General features: G+C 35.1%; 1 protein-coding gene across 1 annotated transcript in view; it reads left to right on the forward strand.

Annotated features, from left to right (window-relative positions):
- The first annotated feature begins 1,958 nt into the window (after positions 1-1,958).
- Positions 1,959-18,291, forward strand: part of LOC147068546 (uncharacterized) — a 42,815-nt gene continuing 26,482 nt past the window's right edge. Inside the window, exon 1 of the mRNA XM_085952197.1 lies at positions 1,959-2,259. Coding sequence (XP_085808323.1) covers positions 2,236-2,259 — 24 coding nt within the window. The 5' untranslated portion in view covers positions 1,959-2,235. The remainder of the gene's footprint in view (positions 2,260-18,291) is intronic.

The raw sequence follows: 18,291 nt of genomic DNA on the forward strand, positions 1-18,291 counted from the left end.
TGTGAGGTTGAGTCGCCCCAGAAGGGATTGGATATGTGCCTGTCTGGGGGACCAACTGCCTTTTTGTACCTGCATTAGCAGCTGATGGTGACGGAGTGCTACACACTTCTCCGGCGACAGAAACCTCCGCTTGTTGTGTGTGTCCTACGTGATGTCCAGGGACCCTCATTGTTCGCTTGGGTTCAGACAGGATCTTTTAATATTTATTAACCATCCTAAAGACTGTAGGAAGGTTATCCTGTATTCCACCTGAATCGAGACTGTTTCTCGGATTGGTTGGCTACTAAGAAGTCGTCTAGGTAAGTGAATATTCTCAGCCATTCTTTCGTAGGCGTTCGGCGACCCAATCGGTCAGGGATGCCAACATAATTGGAGCGGTTGGCAGCACGAACGGGAGTCACGTGAATTGTAGGAGCTCCCCTTGGTAGGGTAGTCGAACGAATCGACGATGTTGAGAAGCCATTGGTACCTGGAGGGACGCCTGGCTTAGATCTATTATTACTAGCCAGTCTTCTGTTTGTAAGACGGCTGGAACCTCGTAATGGTGAATTAGTTTGAATGGCCTTGGCTGTAGGAACGCATTCAAACGCTTTCGGTTGAAAACAGGGCATAGGGCCCCGTCTTCTTTCTTGATCAGAAACAGGGTAAAGAGAAAAACCAGGGGTTTGACCCGCTTCTTCTAGAACCCCTGAGTTCTTTAAGTCCTCGATCTCGAGAGTGACCGCTGCTGATTGTTGCGTTTGAAAATCTTTCCGTAAAAGTAAAGAAGGACTTACCAATGGTGGTATCCGCACAAAAGGTATGCGGGCTACGGCTATTATTTTTACCAATTGTTTTGAGGATTAGTTGCCCAATCCACTAACCCTTGCATACCCTTTCAGAAGCTGTCCCGTTGGGAAAAAATCGCATTCTGCAGGGCCGCGATGGTCCTTTTCGTCAGATGGTTAGCTGATCACGAGTGGTCGCACCGACGCAACTTGTCATTTAGACCTAACTCTACGACCGTAAGGGCCGCCAAGAATTGTTTTTTTTTTTGGGCGTTGTGCCACTCCTTGCCGGTCCCCCTGCTGAAATAAGGTACGTAACGAGGATACCTCAAACACCAGCATCTTAATCGACGCTGGTACGTTGAACTTTTCCTCCTGTAGCAGTTCTGCTGCGCCGTCTGGTGTCCATTGCTTTTAGAATATCCTCCTCACGGTCATTCAGATGTTGCGCCATAATCACTGATCACTTAACGTTCACTTAACGTTCGTCCAAGATAATTATTTTGATAGTTTGAATGAACTGTCAGAAGCAACACGTAAACAAAGTAAGAAAGTCAAATCCATAATGAAGACAAAGTGATGCCAAACTTTATACATAAAAAAACAGACGCGCGGGTATGACCAGTAAATGAAAACGGAGAAATGACCAACGACAAGAAAAAGGAAAATAAATTAGTAGAATATATCCTCACGCGAAGAAGAAAGAGCAAACCCTATCTCAAGGACTTCAAAGTCAAATTCGAATAATCTTTTAATACAAACCTCCACTCTGTGAAGGCCCATGATCCTATTAGGATCGGACATGGTCGAATGAAAAAAAATAATATTACAACATTATTGACCGTCTTGTTTTTTTACACTATCTACATAATAATGAAGTAAAAACAATACAAATATTGAATAATGTTTAAAAAGGTAAATTTATGATTGTGTCGGTGGGTGGCTTCTTATATTTGTTTTTGTCTGTAGTTTCGGTGCTGCAACATATTATTTTGTTATGTGTGCTTTCATAGCACAGTGAAACATTTTAAAATTCATTGTTTAAAATACACTCTTTCAATTTTTGATAATTTGCTTATTTAAATCTTTCGTGAAAATAAATCTGGAAATACCATAAACACGGAACGACGAATTAAATCGGAAAATGTATGTCGCGCATGGCAGCTCTGGTAGTATTTGGAAAAATTGTCTACTAGACCAAAATGTCAGCTGAGTGGTGATGGGGACGTTGTTAAATCGAGTTGAGATGTGTAGTAGTTTTTATACGTTTATTTACACTTTTGTGTATGTTTCGGGGTGATCGATGTTTCGTGTTTTGGAATTCTTAAACATTACTCGGCTGAAATTGTTAACCAATTTGGAATTTCGAACTTAATTTGAATGTGCTCGACAAGGACATATTTTTGAAGTATGTGCAACTATTTGTGCCTCTAGGAATGAGCTGTGTTTTGGATTAATACAGATTTAAATGGAATCTTCCGATAAAATACAGGTAAGAACTAAATCCACCCTCCTTATTGATGATTCTGTGTGCATTATTATGTTTCGTGGTCAATACAGAAACGACCAAATTGCACACACATACGGTCGATGAATCCGAAACGTATTGACTTAATGCGGATGCTGTCGTGAAATTCCTCATTATTTATCAATCATATTTTCTACAGACTTATAATGCAATATTTTAACTGGTTGGGGTTGTGTTGTGGCTTACACCAGTCATTTTATTATAACAATCGAATGTCTATCATGGTTACCAATCCATCACTTTACGGAAGTCTTGTTTTTCGTGCCATCTTATTTTTTTTAAAACAATATCGACCGATATAATCAAGTAATTTCCAATCCACGATTCTTTGCTGAATGGTTCACACCATTCTAATATTTTAGTGCAGTTTAAATTAAGTTTAATAAAATTTAGGTGTGTAATAATTTAGATCTCTGAAACAGTGTTGTCAAACAATTGAAATGACGTATTTTGTTCAAATGGGGTTTGAAGTGAGGAGTTGTACAATTTTATCATTTTGCATAAAATCGTATCGGGAAAGCTATTCCCGGATTAGTATTCCGTATACAAATTGCAATTGTTGTATTTTTTTTTTTGGTTGGTATTGTTGGTATTGCTAAAGCCGTGTTGACATGGTCCAAGTACACTTGGACCGAGCGCTATCCAAGCGCACTCGTACGAGACATCTTCATACAAATTACACCTATCAGTCCTATCCAAGCTAGTTGGATAGGAATAATTAGTATGAAAATGTCTCATACGAGTGCACTTGGATGGCACTCGGTCCAAGTGTACTTGGATGCTACTTGGACCGTGTCAATGCGGCCTAATAATTGAAACTGTGTGGGCATGAAATTTTGACGCGTAATGGTGAAGGACTTTCTTAGGTTTTCACTGAAGATCCTGTTTGTAACCAAGGCTATCGATGTGTTGCCGGAAGACACTGATTCAAAAAATTGTATGGGCTAAGATTTTCATTACCTATCTGAATCCGTTCTTTGTATATAAGTAATATTATTATTCTTATTATGTCTTACTGGACAAATAATAAATAAATAAAATACACTTATTTTATGTAACGGAAAAAGGGAAATATAAACAAATTTATAATTTATGTCTTCGCAGATCAGTGGTTCGCAACATTTTTTCGTGTCACGGCATAGGTACCTTCATTTTAAATTATTGTACAAAATTTGCAACACACAAGAATACTTACACATCACATCTAGGTATCTTTTTCTAATAGACATAATATTTTCCGTATTTCAAATGAACAAAATAATACCTTTGTAATAAATGTTTTCAACACTTTAGAAACATAGGTTGCTCAAACAATTGCTCGTCAACCTACTTTAAACATAATTACCGTCTTTTAATGGGTTAGTTGAGATTGTTGAAAAAGCAACTTTGTTCTGTATATATCGATGCTTGAAAGAGCTGCGCGTAGTTCCTTGTTAACAAAATTTAATTAGACTTTTTTTTTAAATTATTAATCGTGGCCATCTCCGAGAAAGATTTTTCATACTATATGGTGGGTGGCAAATGGTAGAGAGTGTTTATTGCCTTTTCTCCAATAGACAGGAACTTTTCTTATATACCTAGTCAAATTCGGTGATTTTTCCAATCTAAGAGGTAGTCTTAATCCCTAGAAGATTTTAATGCACATTTCGCAATAATTGGCGGCAAATGGTAAGGAAGCTTTGTACGTAGAGTATTGACTGTTGAATGGGATATTGATACACAAATTATTAATAAATTGGTAATATTATTTAGCTACATTATGTTATTGAATTCAAATTATTGATATACCATTATAATTATTGTCCGGTGCTAGAATTTAGAACTACGCGCATCACTGTATAAAAAATATTGAATGACATGTCATATGTTAGCGTGTGGCGCCCTCACTCAACAGACGACTTATACTGGTGGATCTATAGTGAACATGAAACATAGGAACTTCGTTTCTGGTACGGAGTGGATACCACGTAATCAAAATTTTTCTATCTATACCAGCGGTTTCCAACCTGGGAGGCGCGCCTCCCAGGGGAGGCGCGATCTATTGCCAGGGGAGGCGCCAAAATTTTTTAATAAATTAATTTTTAAACCATAATATCTACAAATAAATAAAACTTCATATCTTAACGTAACAGTGAAAATTCAGTGCATGAATGTTTATTTTAATATATAATACATAATACATATATTTAAATCCTATTAAAAAATATTTGGAGCGGAGAAATTAAAAAATGGCGCTTTTGCAAACGCTCTGTTTCGGTAATGCACAAAACGACCGCTGGTTGCATGGAAACAATAACCTCAAATTTAAATGTCACTCGTAGCTAAAGTGTCAACTGAAGCGTGTAGGCAGGGTGTGATATTGTTTTTTTTAATTGTTTTTGACGTGATTTCTTTAATATAATATAACAATAATACATGTCTCCACTTTTAAATGATTTCTACGCCAGATATATTGAAGCAAACAAAAATCTATTTCCTGAGTTCTTGGTTAGTTTGCTAATGCATTTTTCATATTATTTTATTATTAGTAAAAAAAGTCGCCTGCGGCGCTGCTTTGTTTCGAGACTATTAAATATTTTAAATATATGGGTGAAAGATCCTGGCCTGTGGGCCCTATTCAGTATGTGGAGCCCATGATAGAATCCATTAATTTTTGTCAATGAACGATGATGAATTTTGTTGACTTCTATTAAAATTGATTGTGGTAATAAACAAGCTCATTCGTCGCATGAAAAAAAAAATTATTAAAAAATGAATTTAACATAAGTAAGTAGTAAAAACTTGTGTGTTAAAAAAGTGTCTGTATTATTTAATGAAATAAAGGGGGGGAGGCGCCAAGATTAGATTTTTTTTAAAGGGAGGCGTAGTAACATAAAGGTTGGAGACCACTGATCTATACGATGTAATGAAGTAAATGATATCTTACATATTATTATGTTATATAGAAAATTAATTTCAGTCTAATAATAATAATATCGCGTTGGTTTATTTTTATCTGCCTCCATTGTTTTATTATCCTGAACCGCCATATTGTATCCCCGACGAATCACATAGCATACAAATTATACCAACCAACAACTGCACAGTTTTCCATTTCACGATATTGATCAAATTGCTATCGAATTTACTATGGTAATTCCAATTTTAAAAGGTTAAACATTTTTGATTGAAAGTCTTCCGCATTTTGACGTTCTAACTAAGATGAGTAGGTATAACTTACATATTATATTGTTGTAATTGAATGCGATTGACTCGACTGATATTAAAACAATCGATTTAATGTGTCTTTTGACAGAATGATAGCAAATTTATTATGTCTACGTACGTAGGTATATAATACTTATAGTACGACGTGAAACGTATCGACTATTGATATGCCATGAAGACTTTCACGTCCGGTTCGCTCTATCGCCGAGAATGACATCAGTGACACAATGCCCACAAAATAATATTGTTTTCCCGTTTGATACGGCGACTATCAATGATACGACGATATGTGTTTTATTTCGCTAGAGATGCGCCCGATCGGCCACAGAAGACAATAAATATTCCACGCGTCCTTTGTACGATGCGCGGAACAGCTGTCTCGATTAATATAATTTTGAAACTCGGTTTCATACATTGCGCAATCAATGTTATTAAAATACAAAATAAGATAAATTTTCAATAATAAATCTTTTCATTACATAACGTAACAATTAATTATTTTTATATTACCTATCATAATTTTCATCCTGGCATCATAATATTATCTGCGTCTTTGTTTTCTCTAACTAACATCTTCCTTCTTGCAGGGCTTTCCAATACCTTTTTTGTCATGCGTATCTGGTCCATCTTGTGTACACGTCCCAGCCATCTAATCCGGTCCAATTTGATATAATATACGATTTGCGAGTTCCTATACAAATCTTAATTGAAAAATAAGTCTGTCTTCTATAAGCTGGCGTGCGGTTTCCCCCCCGCTTCGGCATTCAACACTGCATTCCCTCTCGTTCCCTCCCATAACTTGCAACAGTCGAACGCGATGGCACTATGCTCTCCGTCCGCGAACGACGTCACGTGAACGCCAGCTTATAGAATACGGACTCTACTCATTATTGAATCGCCGTGACTGATGGGCCCTGTGATACCGCGCAGCACGCACCGCTTGAATGAGCCCAGCACTCTTTCCATCATTTTGATCATGCATCAGGTTTCCGAACTGGTGTTATTAGTGTTTTGTACAAGATGCATTTCAAGTGTCATTCAATATCTTGAACTTCTAAATAACCCATCTAAAAATGTATTTCGTTGTCACGCCCAGCGGTGAGTCGACCATGTGGGTCTTCGAGTGGAGATTACATTAACTTAGTTTTTTTTATGGGGAATGGTTGTGAGCCAATCGGCCAACCCATAGGTTGATCTAGACTGAATCAAAAACACATCGAAATGAACATTTGAATTTTTTGCTAGCCGCGGGATCGAACCCACAACCCACGGATTCAGAGGAGGCCGCTCTACCCACTACGCCACAGTTAATAATACAATTACAACATATGTGCCTATTTGTTTATTACTCTTATCGTACCGTTCGCACCTATCAAGTTTTTGTACCGTTTTGTAACTATTGAGAAATAATTACAAGCTAAAAAGAACTTTTTATATACAACGTTTTTTAATTTTCTGTTGAATCATATAAACTTGTCTTGACTAGCTTAAACGTTTGTCATTTTGACACTCACTGATTTCCATAGTAACGCACGTATATATTAATAATTTCCTAGTAACCAATAATAGTGGATTGGATTAAGGATTTCTTCCGAAATAATTTTTCATACAAAACAGAATTAACTGAAAATGAATTCAATTCTACTTAAATATGGCTAACAGTATTTAAAAAATGCATTGGCATCGTGTTCTGATATATTCTAAAAGTTTCAAATGTCTAGCTAGTCGGGAAGTTAATTAACAATCGATTGCAAGATTTGTACCGGACAAATAAGAATACGACCTAATAAAAACGTTGTTAAATGCACTGTTATTAATATTAGTCGCGTTTATTCCTAGTTACATTTATTATTTAATATTATTTTCTGACTTTTATTTAGATAACATGTGATCCTTGATTTTGTATGATGTTGGCATGTGGATCCACCTGTCATCATATATTTCATAATATTACCTTGGTAATAAACTAACATATTCTTGTCCAGTGCTCACATATTATAATATGTATGATACGATACATAATATATATTATTTTTATACTATTTAGACTCAGTGTATCCGTTTGATGATGTATATTGTAGCGTAGAGCTTATGAGACGGGATCCCCGAAAAAATTCCCGGAATCGACAAAAAAAGAAAATCTCAGAATTTTGGTCAACGCGTGATATATTTTCGGCGCTCGTTCAATCAGCGGGTGAATCCGGTTTTATTCCTTGTGTCGGTTGAATCCTTTAAAACAAAATCTTGGCGTATCGACGCCATATTATAAAATGCAGATTCATTCGCGGTTACTTACAGCCTTTCCCCAATTTAAGTACGTAGAATAGGACATTTGAATTTAATTGCGATTTATATTATAATATCGACAAAATACTACTCACGTTCTAATTTTTTTAAAACATAATTTAGAACTAGAATGAACAACTGATGATTGTCCGATGGTAGTAGAATAGTAGATGACAGGACTTACAGGCCACATCGTGGGTTTATATTTATTGTGGATTTAAAAAAATATATATTTTATAATATTGATCTATCACTACCATAAAACAGATTGTAATGCGACACCAGCTTCCGTCGCATGGTAAATTTTATCAAGTAAAATATCGTATTTAACCACTGTTATTCTTTTCAGTGGTTTTCCTATTTTAGTCCTATATCCCGTCGTGCGGTATGTAGGTGATTGTGGTACCGACCTATCATTACGAGTGTCTGATACTGATATTATGTAATAGGGCAGTAGGGCACAGGTTGTTAGCAGTGTTGCCAACTGTCGTTGACAAAAACATGCCAGACGGGGTACGAAAACAAGCTATTTGGCAGGAAAAAAACGCCAGATTTTGTGAAAATAATATTGCAAGTAAATTTAATTATTTTACCAATAACGAAATCGATACCTTTCCTTTCGCCTATCGAAAAAATGTCTATATCTACTATAAAAACTACACATCTCAACAGAAATATATTTATCAGTATCACACTAATGTGAGTGATGTCACATACATACCTAAGCACACATTAAATGATATGATATGATAGTATTTCACTATAAGGTCATGAATGCTCTTATTGTTTCAAGTGATAAATTAGTTTGGTTTATTTATCATTATCACGCTTCTAAAATAGCTACCGACCTACCTGCATAAAGTAGTAATAAGAAATTTGATGTGCATGAAAATAAATAAACAAATTTTCTGGCGTATTTTCAGCACATTTAAAGCTGTTGGAGGCATCAAAATATGCTAGTAAAAACGCCACAAGCCAGATGCGTTTTTTGCAAGCTAGATGCCTATCGGAAAAATGCTAGATCTGGCAAGAAAAACACTAAATTGGCAACGTTGGTTGTTGGACGCACTTTATCCGCGATACCATCACATGAGTTTTAGCCAATAATCGGTTTTAGCCAATAATTGTTCGGTCAAAATGTAACACTCGAATTTAATGTGAAAAATTCATGTAATTTTTACTATTGACCTCATATTTCACCATAGTACGTATTATTTTATGTATGTTTGATAAAAACTACTAGACCAATATTATGAAACCTGCACAGTTTATAAAACCAACTTTGTTGATACAAATTTATTAGTTTAAATCTCAAAATTTTCTGGAGATAAGATACAATTTGCAATAGACGTTGAAGTGAGGTACAGGTAGAGGGCGCACGCCTAGATTCAACCCTTGTGTTTATCTCATAGATTTGAACAAAATCAAATAAAATCAGTGTATTTCTTCATTCTGTTATCTGTCTACTTTTTATTTCCGTATTGTACGCGGACGAATTAGCGGGCTATCGCTGGTTAATAATATGTTGCCATAAATGGTTTAAAATAATAAACAAAATTCAACGAACTGGACTTATTTTATATTGCGTGTTATCATTGTTCTGAATCGAAAACAGCCGAGAATTATTTTATAAATAACATTATTGTACAAAGCAGAAACCGAGCTAAAAATAACGGTGAAAACATAACACCTACTAGGTATTACAGTATTGTATTTTACGTATTTAGGAATTCAATAGGTATATTTGCTATCGCAGTAATCCTTTGAATGCATCTGATGATAAAATTAATTACGTTTTTTTCTGTTGTTATGATTACGGCAACATTGATAATGACAAATTTTGCTTCACGGAAAATTTGCCGCGTGGACAGTAGACCCCAGAAGGTATAATATTAGGTTACATGTAGATTGTACGTAAAACATTTCACCGTGGCACAGTTCGCCGTGAGCTTTCTTATCGGAAAGAGATGAACGTATACTATACGGTCTCCAATTTTATTAGATTCAATATGAACATTGATTCAATTTTCATAGCTGATTTTGGCAAAATTCATGAATTCAAGAATGAGAACCTAACCTAAAAAATAATCCAGTATATCGGCTATTTTCAAAATTTATTTGCTGCTGGCTTCTTGTAAAGTGTACACCGACAGGAACCGTGTTTTATTTAGCATGACTTTTATGTCAGTACAATACGACCCAAAGAGGTTGGATGGTCTTTACGATACGGCGAACTGCATACGTACAAGTTTCCGGACACGATAATATTATGTATTTTAATTCCGATTTATTAATCGCTTACTTTACGGCTGCTGAATGTATGAAGTTGTTTATAAATATGGATATCGAACATTCCATTGGCGTAACTGATTTTATTTGATTGTATTTATATTACATTCGAATCATTCAATATTTTTTATAATTTATAAAATAATATTCGACATTAAAATCCGTATTATGAAACATTACTCGTGATGAAACAAAATACAATGTAGTTAATACACCTACTCAATAATTATTATCTTCTAATGTCATAGTGATTATTAATTATTGGCTTTAGGATCACAGTGAGTAGGTATGTACTTGATATACACACATTCTGCGAAACAATATTATTGTTTTCAAATTGTTTTTGCGATAGTCTCGATTTATGAAAAAATATGTTTAATATACTTATTTCAGTCAAAATTATATATATATATATAGTATGCTGACATGCTGACAAAAAAAACTGTAAATGTATTTAAGAGGGTAGTTTGAAAAGTTTGGTAATAACAGTAAGTAATGCGTCAATGACATTGAGCTACTTTACGAGCTGTTTGTTCGCGAATTTAAAAGTGGGCGATTCAGCTACTGCGATTGTGATGATGACACGTAAAACTTTCCATTCGCTGAGAAGCCAACAAGCCAGCGACTATTTTGACAGAACGTTTTCGTTTTTTTACCGGGAGGTACGCTCTACTGCGCAGACGCAGTAGGCCCACATGCCGGCGTGTAGCGTGTAAAGTTAACCGACTTTCAACCTTTTTCAGTAGATTGTTTACAATCTGCTTGTTAGCTTGTTCGATGATGACACTGGACGACTTTACAGGCAGAATGTAAATTCGCCAACAAGCAGCTCGTAAAGTAGCTCAATGTCATTGACGCTTAAAACACCTTTTTTGGAACAGAACAATAATTTTTTCAACATTGTCTTCTTTTAGGGCTACATACTTGGTCCAAAGGTTTTTAATTGTTTTTCATACCGTTTGAATAATACGCTGCTCAGTGCTGCAATCACATTCCGAATTGACGTAAATTTTTTCTCATTAAGCCAAGTTTTGAAAAGCACCAGGAATAAGTCGTTCAGGACCAGGTCCAGGGAACATGGTGGATGAGAAACTAATTCATAATCAAATTCAAGTAAATTTGCTATAGCAGCGGTCGATTTGTGAGACGGGGCGTTGTCCTGGTGGAAGAAGATTTTTTGGGCGCTTATCTTGGCCGCCTTTTGAACGATTCGATGGCGACGCATAATAGGCTTTTGTTATTGTCTTGCCCTTTTCAAGGTAACCAATCGTTACGATTCTTAGGCAATTCCAAAAAAAACAATGTCATTTACCTTCTCAGCCGACAAAACGGTCCTCACATTCTTTAGCGTACTGGCCTTGTATATTGTTTGACTGCCGTTTCGACGCTGGTATGCCCACAGTCTTATCAATCTTGTGCACATGCACTTGGCGATATTTCATTATGGTTATTTTAAACGATTTACTTCGAAGTGACGTTACTTGGAAATTCGTGGTGCTATTCATTTTCGGTGCTACAACGGCGATATTTAACTCATTTATCGAAAAAATACGCTAAGACCAACAACATAAACAGTTTTCAACGCACTGTAGAGTGCCCGTTAACTTCTTCAAATAAAAATGTTAACACAGAACGAATTTTTTCATTAGATTCAGAGTTCAAATGGTTGCCAAACGTAAACTGAGTCGTTTGATTTTACTTTATGAATAATTGTGGCCCATCTCGTAAAACAATTAACAAACTTTTCAAACTATCCTCGTGATTTTAAGATATTTAATTCTTTTTAATGCTAATTTATTTTCGCGCTTTGTATGAAATTAATTTAATAACATCGTTTACTTATATCAGTGCGTAACTTGAAGGATGATAACACGACTTGAATTACATTGATAATTATTTGTATTGTTGGACAATCAGGAGCGCACTAAATTGATTAATTACTGTAGAAAATGTAGAGGAAACTTTTTTACTGTTTGTTTCTTGGTAATGCAAATAATACAAGATTATATTATTTCATTTGTCTTGTTTTCGAGTTGTACACATTGTTTTGATTATTGATTTATGATTATTTTGCGCTTATCGTAATCTATATTAATTTCCAGGTTCGTGAACCTACATGTTATATTGTACTTACCTACTCTATGGTGTGTAGATAGGACCGAATTGGGAATAGATAGGATTGTTGGAGTGGTTTCTATTTAGGTACATCGCTGTCTTATTAAAAGTAACCTTAATTCGAAATTAGATGAAATTGGCCGTAAAGTTTTAACAAATAATGCCCACATAATGATTTTTCTCGATGCATTTTTGTCAGATCAGTATTTTATAAGCTGTTAAAAATTGATTTGTGATATTGCATAAGTAAGTAAAATATAACTAATTTCACGCTTTGCGTAAATGTATTGAGTTGGGTCTATTGTACCGTTTTCAATTTGTAACATGAATCGTCAGTTTGTATTTAATTTATAATAGGATACAGTTGCAGTTGTTGCATCCAAAACCTAGTCCAGATCAAGAGCACCTGTGCATGAACAAAGTTTTCTATCATCGGAATACAGGCACAGTTTTGATTATCTACAACGGTTTGTTTATACGCAATGTTCATTTGTTTACGTATCAATGTATCTTGGTCTAGACTAGAAATAGGGCCTGTAATTTCTCGAGAATTCGAGATCGGTTTATTGATTTCCCGAGAAATAATTACTTATGGTCCATTTCATTTTTTATAATTCCACTGATTCTGTTTAAATTTAAGTTTTTTTTACTATTATGACTCATTTTTTTGCTGCGAAGTTATTAATTTCCGGTAAAAATTTCTCGAATTTCGAGAGATTATCGACATTTCTGAAAAGTAATTTCTCGAGACAAGAGAGAGACGTCGGCACAATAGAAGCGTTTAAAAGTTGCTTATTTTAAATAAAAGCGTCCTGGTGTGAAGTCGATAATTTCGACTATTTTATTTGGACAGATTTATAGCTGTTCACATTTTTATTGTTATTTAATTTGATGTTTTTACTTGGGACTTTGATCTTCTTGACGGTTAGTTCTATATTGATTAGCGATTCTATGTAGCTAATGTACAACGCGCTGAAATTTGTCTTGTTTGTCACCGAATACGCTTCTGGCTTTACCAGTCCGATTAAACAATAATAATTCGGGCCGGTATCGCGTCGTATATCCTGTACGGAGCCGAAGCGGGTCGCCGACCGACCTACAGCGCCTGCTGGGTCAACCAGACAACCCGATTCGATTCGATCACACCACTCACCAGCTGTATTCTCGTACCATTCATCTCAAAAACAACTCTTAACTGCTTGAATTATTTCGCCAATACGATACCAATATAACGAAGGCTGACTTGAAAGTTGAAACTATCCCACACTTTCGGTGGGCATGCCTTGAAATAGAGCAAGTCTTCAATAAGGCGAGGCTTATTTGGATTTACCATAATGTATTGTGTTTCTCAAACCGGGACAAAATTAAATAACATAGTGTTATCTACTGAATAAAAAAAAACACAACCGAAACGTGAAAGAAACGACATATTGTCGGTGTTTTGTAAAAAGACCGAATAATTAACCGACATGCTATTTTATATTATATGGATTTTTAGCTTTTGACATTTATTTTTAATTACCCGTGAATGATTATAAATGTCTAACAAGTTTATAATAAAGCTTAGAAAGAATACTGTGCTTATAATATAGGCATTATAATATAATGTTTTAAAATGCCTAATATGTCACATTCGCTTTTTATTCGTAATACTAAGTGGATATTCGCCCTTACTATTATCGTTTTTAAGTACTTTCCTGTGGAGGTACAAATTCGCCGTTTTTACACAACAAAGCTAGTAAGGTACATATTATTGTTTTTTCATTAAAATCTCGATTTCGCCAAAATGATTGATTCGCCCTTTTTAAAAAACACCAACGATATTATAAATATAAAATGGATTTCCATTCGTATTTGTTGTACTTAAAAAAACAAAAACTCGTACCTCACTGTAGTTGTATTATCATTATTTATCTATGTATAGTTTACAGGACATTTTAGATATTCAAGTGTTGATTCAGCCATTCTGCCTCTTTTTAACACCAGAAATTGCTGATGTCAAGAGCACCGTTTCCAGAGTTGCAGATATATTTTGACTCCTTAAATTCAAATTGACTTGAATGGTGACAAACTGGGCATGATCTACCGGCCGATGCTGGGGACGTAGGTACATTCAATCCAGGACGTATCAAGAACAAGCTTAGAAGTAATTAATGTACACGGTGTCATCTTCATGATATACAAAGATGTTGTAGAAACTAAAAGATAAAGCCTTAATACTCGTATTTCAAAATAGAAGTGAAAAGCGTAATTACGAAACGGGTAATTATGAAATTCCGCAAGTCACTTATTGAAGAAAAAAACATGCAGCAAACAGACATCACACTCTTGAATACCCAAATTGTTTTTTTTTAGAAAAGTTTTTCTCTCCCAGTTTTACACACAATACAGAAATACAAATAATGGCTCTGTGGTCGTAGTCATTGTCAGGATTTTCTAATGAGACAAGATATATTATTATCTTAAACAATTACAGCCGTGTGAAATGCTGGGAATTCTATTTGGATTATTGAGTTACTTTCTTTTCCAAGCACAGTTCCTACGTTTATAAAATAAATGAAACTGTATTTAATTAAATATTGCTATATTTGTATCTACATAATAATATTTGTCAGATTATAATATTATGAATAGGGAATCTAATCCCGAGCTATTTTCGATACCTATGAATCCCGGGATTGATAAACATAATCCCGGGATTTCGGGATTGATTTTTTTATCAATTTTTATGGAAAATATAACAGAAAAAATACTTTTAATACAAAATAACTACATTAGAAATAAACTGAGTTTGAATGAAGTTTGATGTGTAGGTTGCCGATTCATTTTATTTTTTCACATAGATTATTAAAAATGAGAAAGATTGGTAAAAAAACAATGCTTCGCACTTTTAACAAAGTAATTCCACCATGATATCATACGTTTTACGGCAGTTTCATATTTGGCTGACTAATTAGATTTATGAAGCAGAAAGGCCATAAGTACGCCATGATTATTTGCTTTACTATTTTAAATCTCGCTGATCTATTCATTATGTCTTTACTATCAGAAATAGCAATCTCATATTAAATTCACATTATTATTTATATTACAATATTATTTACTCCATTAAACTTGTGTATTTCCAAGATTTAACGTATACAATATTAACAATAAATGTCTTAAATAGTATAAATTATACTAGATTTATTTTTGACCGATTTTATCAATGTTATTTGTAAATATAAAAATTTTATATTAACAATGGAAAAAAATCCCAATCCCGGGACCAGTCCCGGGATCCCGGGATTGTCAAATTGTAATCCCGAAATCCCGGGATCAGAATTTTGGCTCGGGATTGGATTCCCTAATTATGAATTATGGATCATGCATATCAGTAATGAACTATTATATGTAATGCATTTATTTTATTTAATGTTAACTGTAGTTGGAATATATACTTATTAAATAAATAGGTAACACACTCTGTGTGTGTTTAGGTGAAGTTTTAAAAATAATCATGGAGGTATAAAACAAATTGGTATTGATTTCAATACTCAATTACAGCTTTCCCCCCTTCGTATATCTTGAGAATCGTGGCTCCTTTTAAATTTCTTAGTTATGTCTCACAAGTGATCCCTGCATTCGTCCGCATAGCTGAAGATATTAGGAGAGAAGTAGCGTCCTCCATTTAGTTGGATGATTAGTGGGCGATCCCGACCTCGCTCCTTCGCCTTTACCCTCAATAGCTATTTAGGCACGTGGAAACATGGATTTTCAGTGGGGATTTTATCTGACATCAGAATAAATAGAAATTTTCGTCACCATATCCAGGGCAGGACCTAGCAAGTGTGAGGCTCGATTTTAGGCTCCTAACTACTTATCTGGGGCACGAATATGATGTGTCCTTTCAAAAACGACGAAGGGCGGGGCGTCGCAGAACGAAGTTTATCAAATAAAAGAAGGAATAAAAAACTATTACTGTATAACACAATTCTTCATTGTTTTTAATGTTATCAATTTCTTAGGAATTTTGATAATAAATAGTGTTTTTTAAAGCCCGATAGAACTTGAAATTGTAAAAAATAACACAAAAATGACTTTCAATCAATGTTTTATTAATTTAACATTTGAAAATGATTTCGGGCCACCGCGGCTGGTCTTGACGAAACGCATTTTGGACCACTTGTATATCACGAATAACACGAGAGATGTTGGCTTCAACTGTTGCTGGCATATACCAGTGACTTCACGTAGCCCCATAGAAAATAAACCAGAGGCGATAAATCGCACGACTTTTGGAGGTCAATTGACAGGTCCATTTCTCAAAATTAATTTATCACCAAATTTGAATTTCAATAAATAATCAACTGTAGTTCCTGTCAATTCCAACCATAAAAAACCATTGATCATGGTCCGGTAACGAATTCCACTAACCATAACGCGAACTCCAGCCTCATTTTTTAAGAAATAGGGTCCGATGATGCCACCAGTGTGTAAACCGCACCAAACGGTGCATTTTTGTGGGTGTAATGGTCTATTCTGGATAGGTCTCACTCCATATGCGATATTAACAAACCCGTTAATCCAAAATGAGTCTCATTGCCGAACGTAATTTTGATGTAAAACAAACGTCTATAAATTCGAATCGACGACTGATTTTCAAAATAAATTTGTATAATTTCGTAGCGCTGTTCAACCGTGACGTTATTTATGATGATTTGCCAGACCATAAATGTCAAAAAGTGGGCGGGGCAGTTAACAGCTCGGTTTGACAGTTAACCCTTTCGTAAGTTCAGTCGCGAGGCTCGATTGTGTCCAATCGGTCCAACCCCCCTAAGAACGGGCCAGATTATATCCAACAGTCTGCGTGTAATAACTTGGAGATCCGGGTGCCGAATTCAATTGACTGACCCACATTGTGATCCCGTGGTATTCTGATTCATTCATTGTTATACAAAGAGTCACTCAGGTAAAACTAACCCGAGAAGAATAAAACCGCAGCGGTCATCCGCTTAGCAAAATGTTTCCGTCTGCAAAATTATACTTATTTTTTTTCGATTGTGTTACTTTCGCCGCCTCGTGGAGATACAAGTGTCTCTGATTATTTTATACAGGCAATAATAACATAATTACACTTGCAATTAATTAACACTGCCCCCATAAGCAAAAAGGCAGCTATTTGCCAAAATCACATTTTGAGATAATGAGACATTCACGTTTTTACAACTTTTCTTAAGACAAATTTCAATAATTTTTATGAATCTTTTGATTTATGGTAGGTATGACAAAAAAACCTGTATATTTTCAATCAATGCTGTGTTTTTGCTTATGAATCTCTTTATACTGTCTTATTTACCACTGTTTTCGCGAAAAAACAATTAAAAACAATATGTCGATTTTTACACGGAAATAAATTTTATACTGCTTTTGACTTTATGTCAAATGGTTCAGAATTTGACGTAGAGCATTATCCGTACACTAACAAAATTTGTGATTTTTGTCGAAAAGCTGCCTTTTCCTTATGGGGGCAGAATAGATCCTGATGGTTTTTCCGCTGTACGGATTTCCGATGCACATAGTTTTACCTGTTTATTTATAAGCAATGCGTGTATTTAATATAATAATATGTGTGAAGTACACTCACTCCTCTTTCTTCAATCGTTTACACCTCTTCTCCGGTCCTCATATGGTTTCGCTCCTATTGGAGGTGAGTCCATTGATGCAGCTGCTCTGAGTACTTAAATTTAATTGTAACAAATGCAGCAAATCAGGCCAACAACTTAAAAAGATATTATATAAGCATATTTTTCTCAATCGAGTGTAAACAATCCTGTATTTTTAACACTCCAAATTTTAACGCCCTAAAGGGGCCTCCAATCCTGTGATCGCGTTGGGTCTTCACTTAGGTAACTGAAACCGCTGTAGTATTTCAAATTAAAACTGTTAGCCACGATAATAATTTTAATTATTGGACTTTCGTATAATATTACGTACTATTTGATCGAGCCGTTCGAATCGCACATATTGTAAAGTTTAGTAGCGATGTAGGTACTGGTTTGACAGGTTATTTTATTGAATGATGCGATGCGTTCGGAGGCAATCGTTCATCGTGATCAC

This window comes from Rhyacophila brunnea, unplaced genomic scaffold (assembly GCF_057557595.1).
Source record: "Rhyacophila brunnea isolate RB1 unplaced genomic scaffold, BYU_Rbru_1.0 scaffold_3, whole genome shotgun sequence".
NCBI classification, from domain to species: domain Eukaryota; kingdom Metazoa; phylum Arthropoda; class Insecta; order Trichoptera; family Rhyacophilidae; genus Rhyacophila; species Rhyacophila brunnea.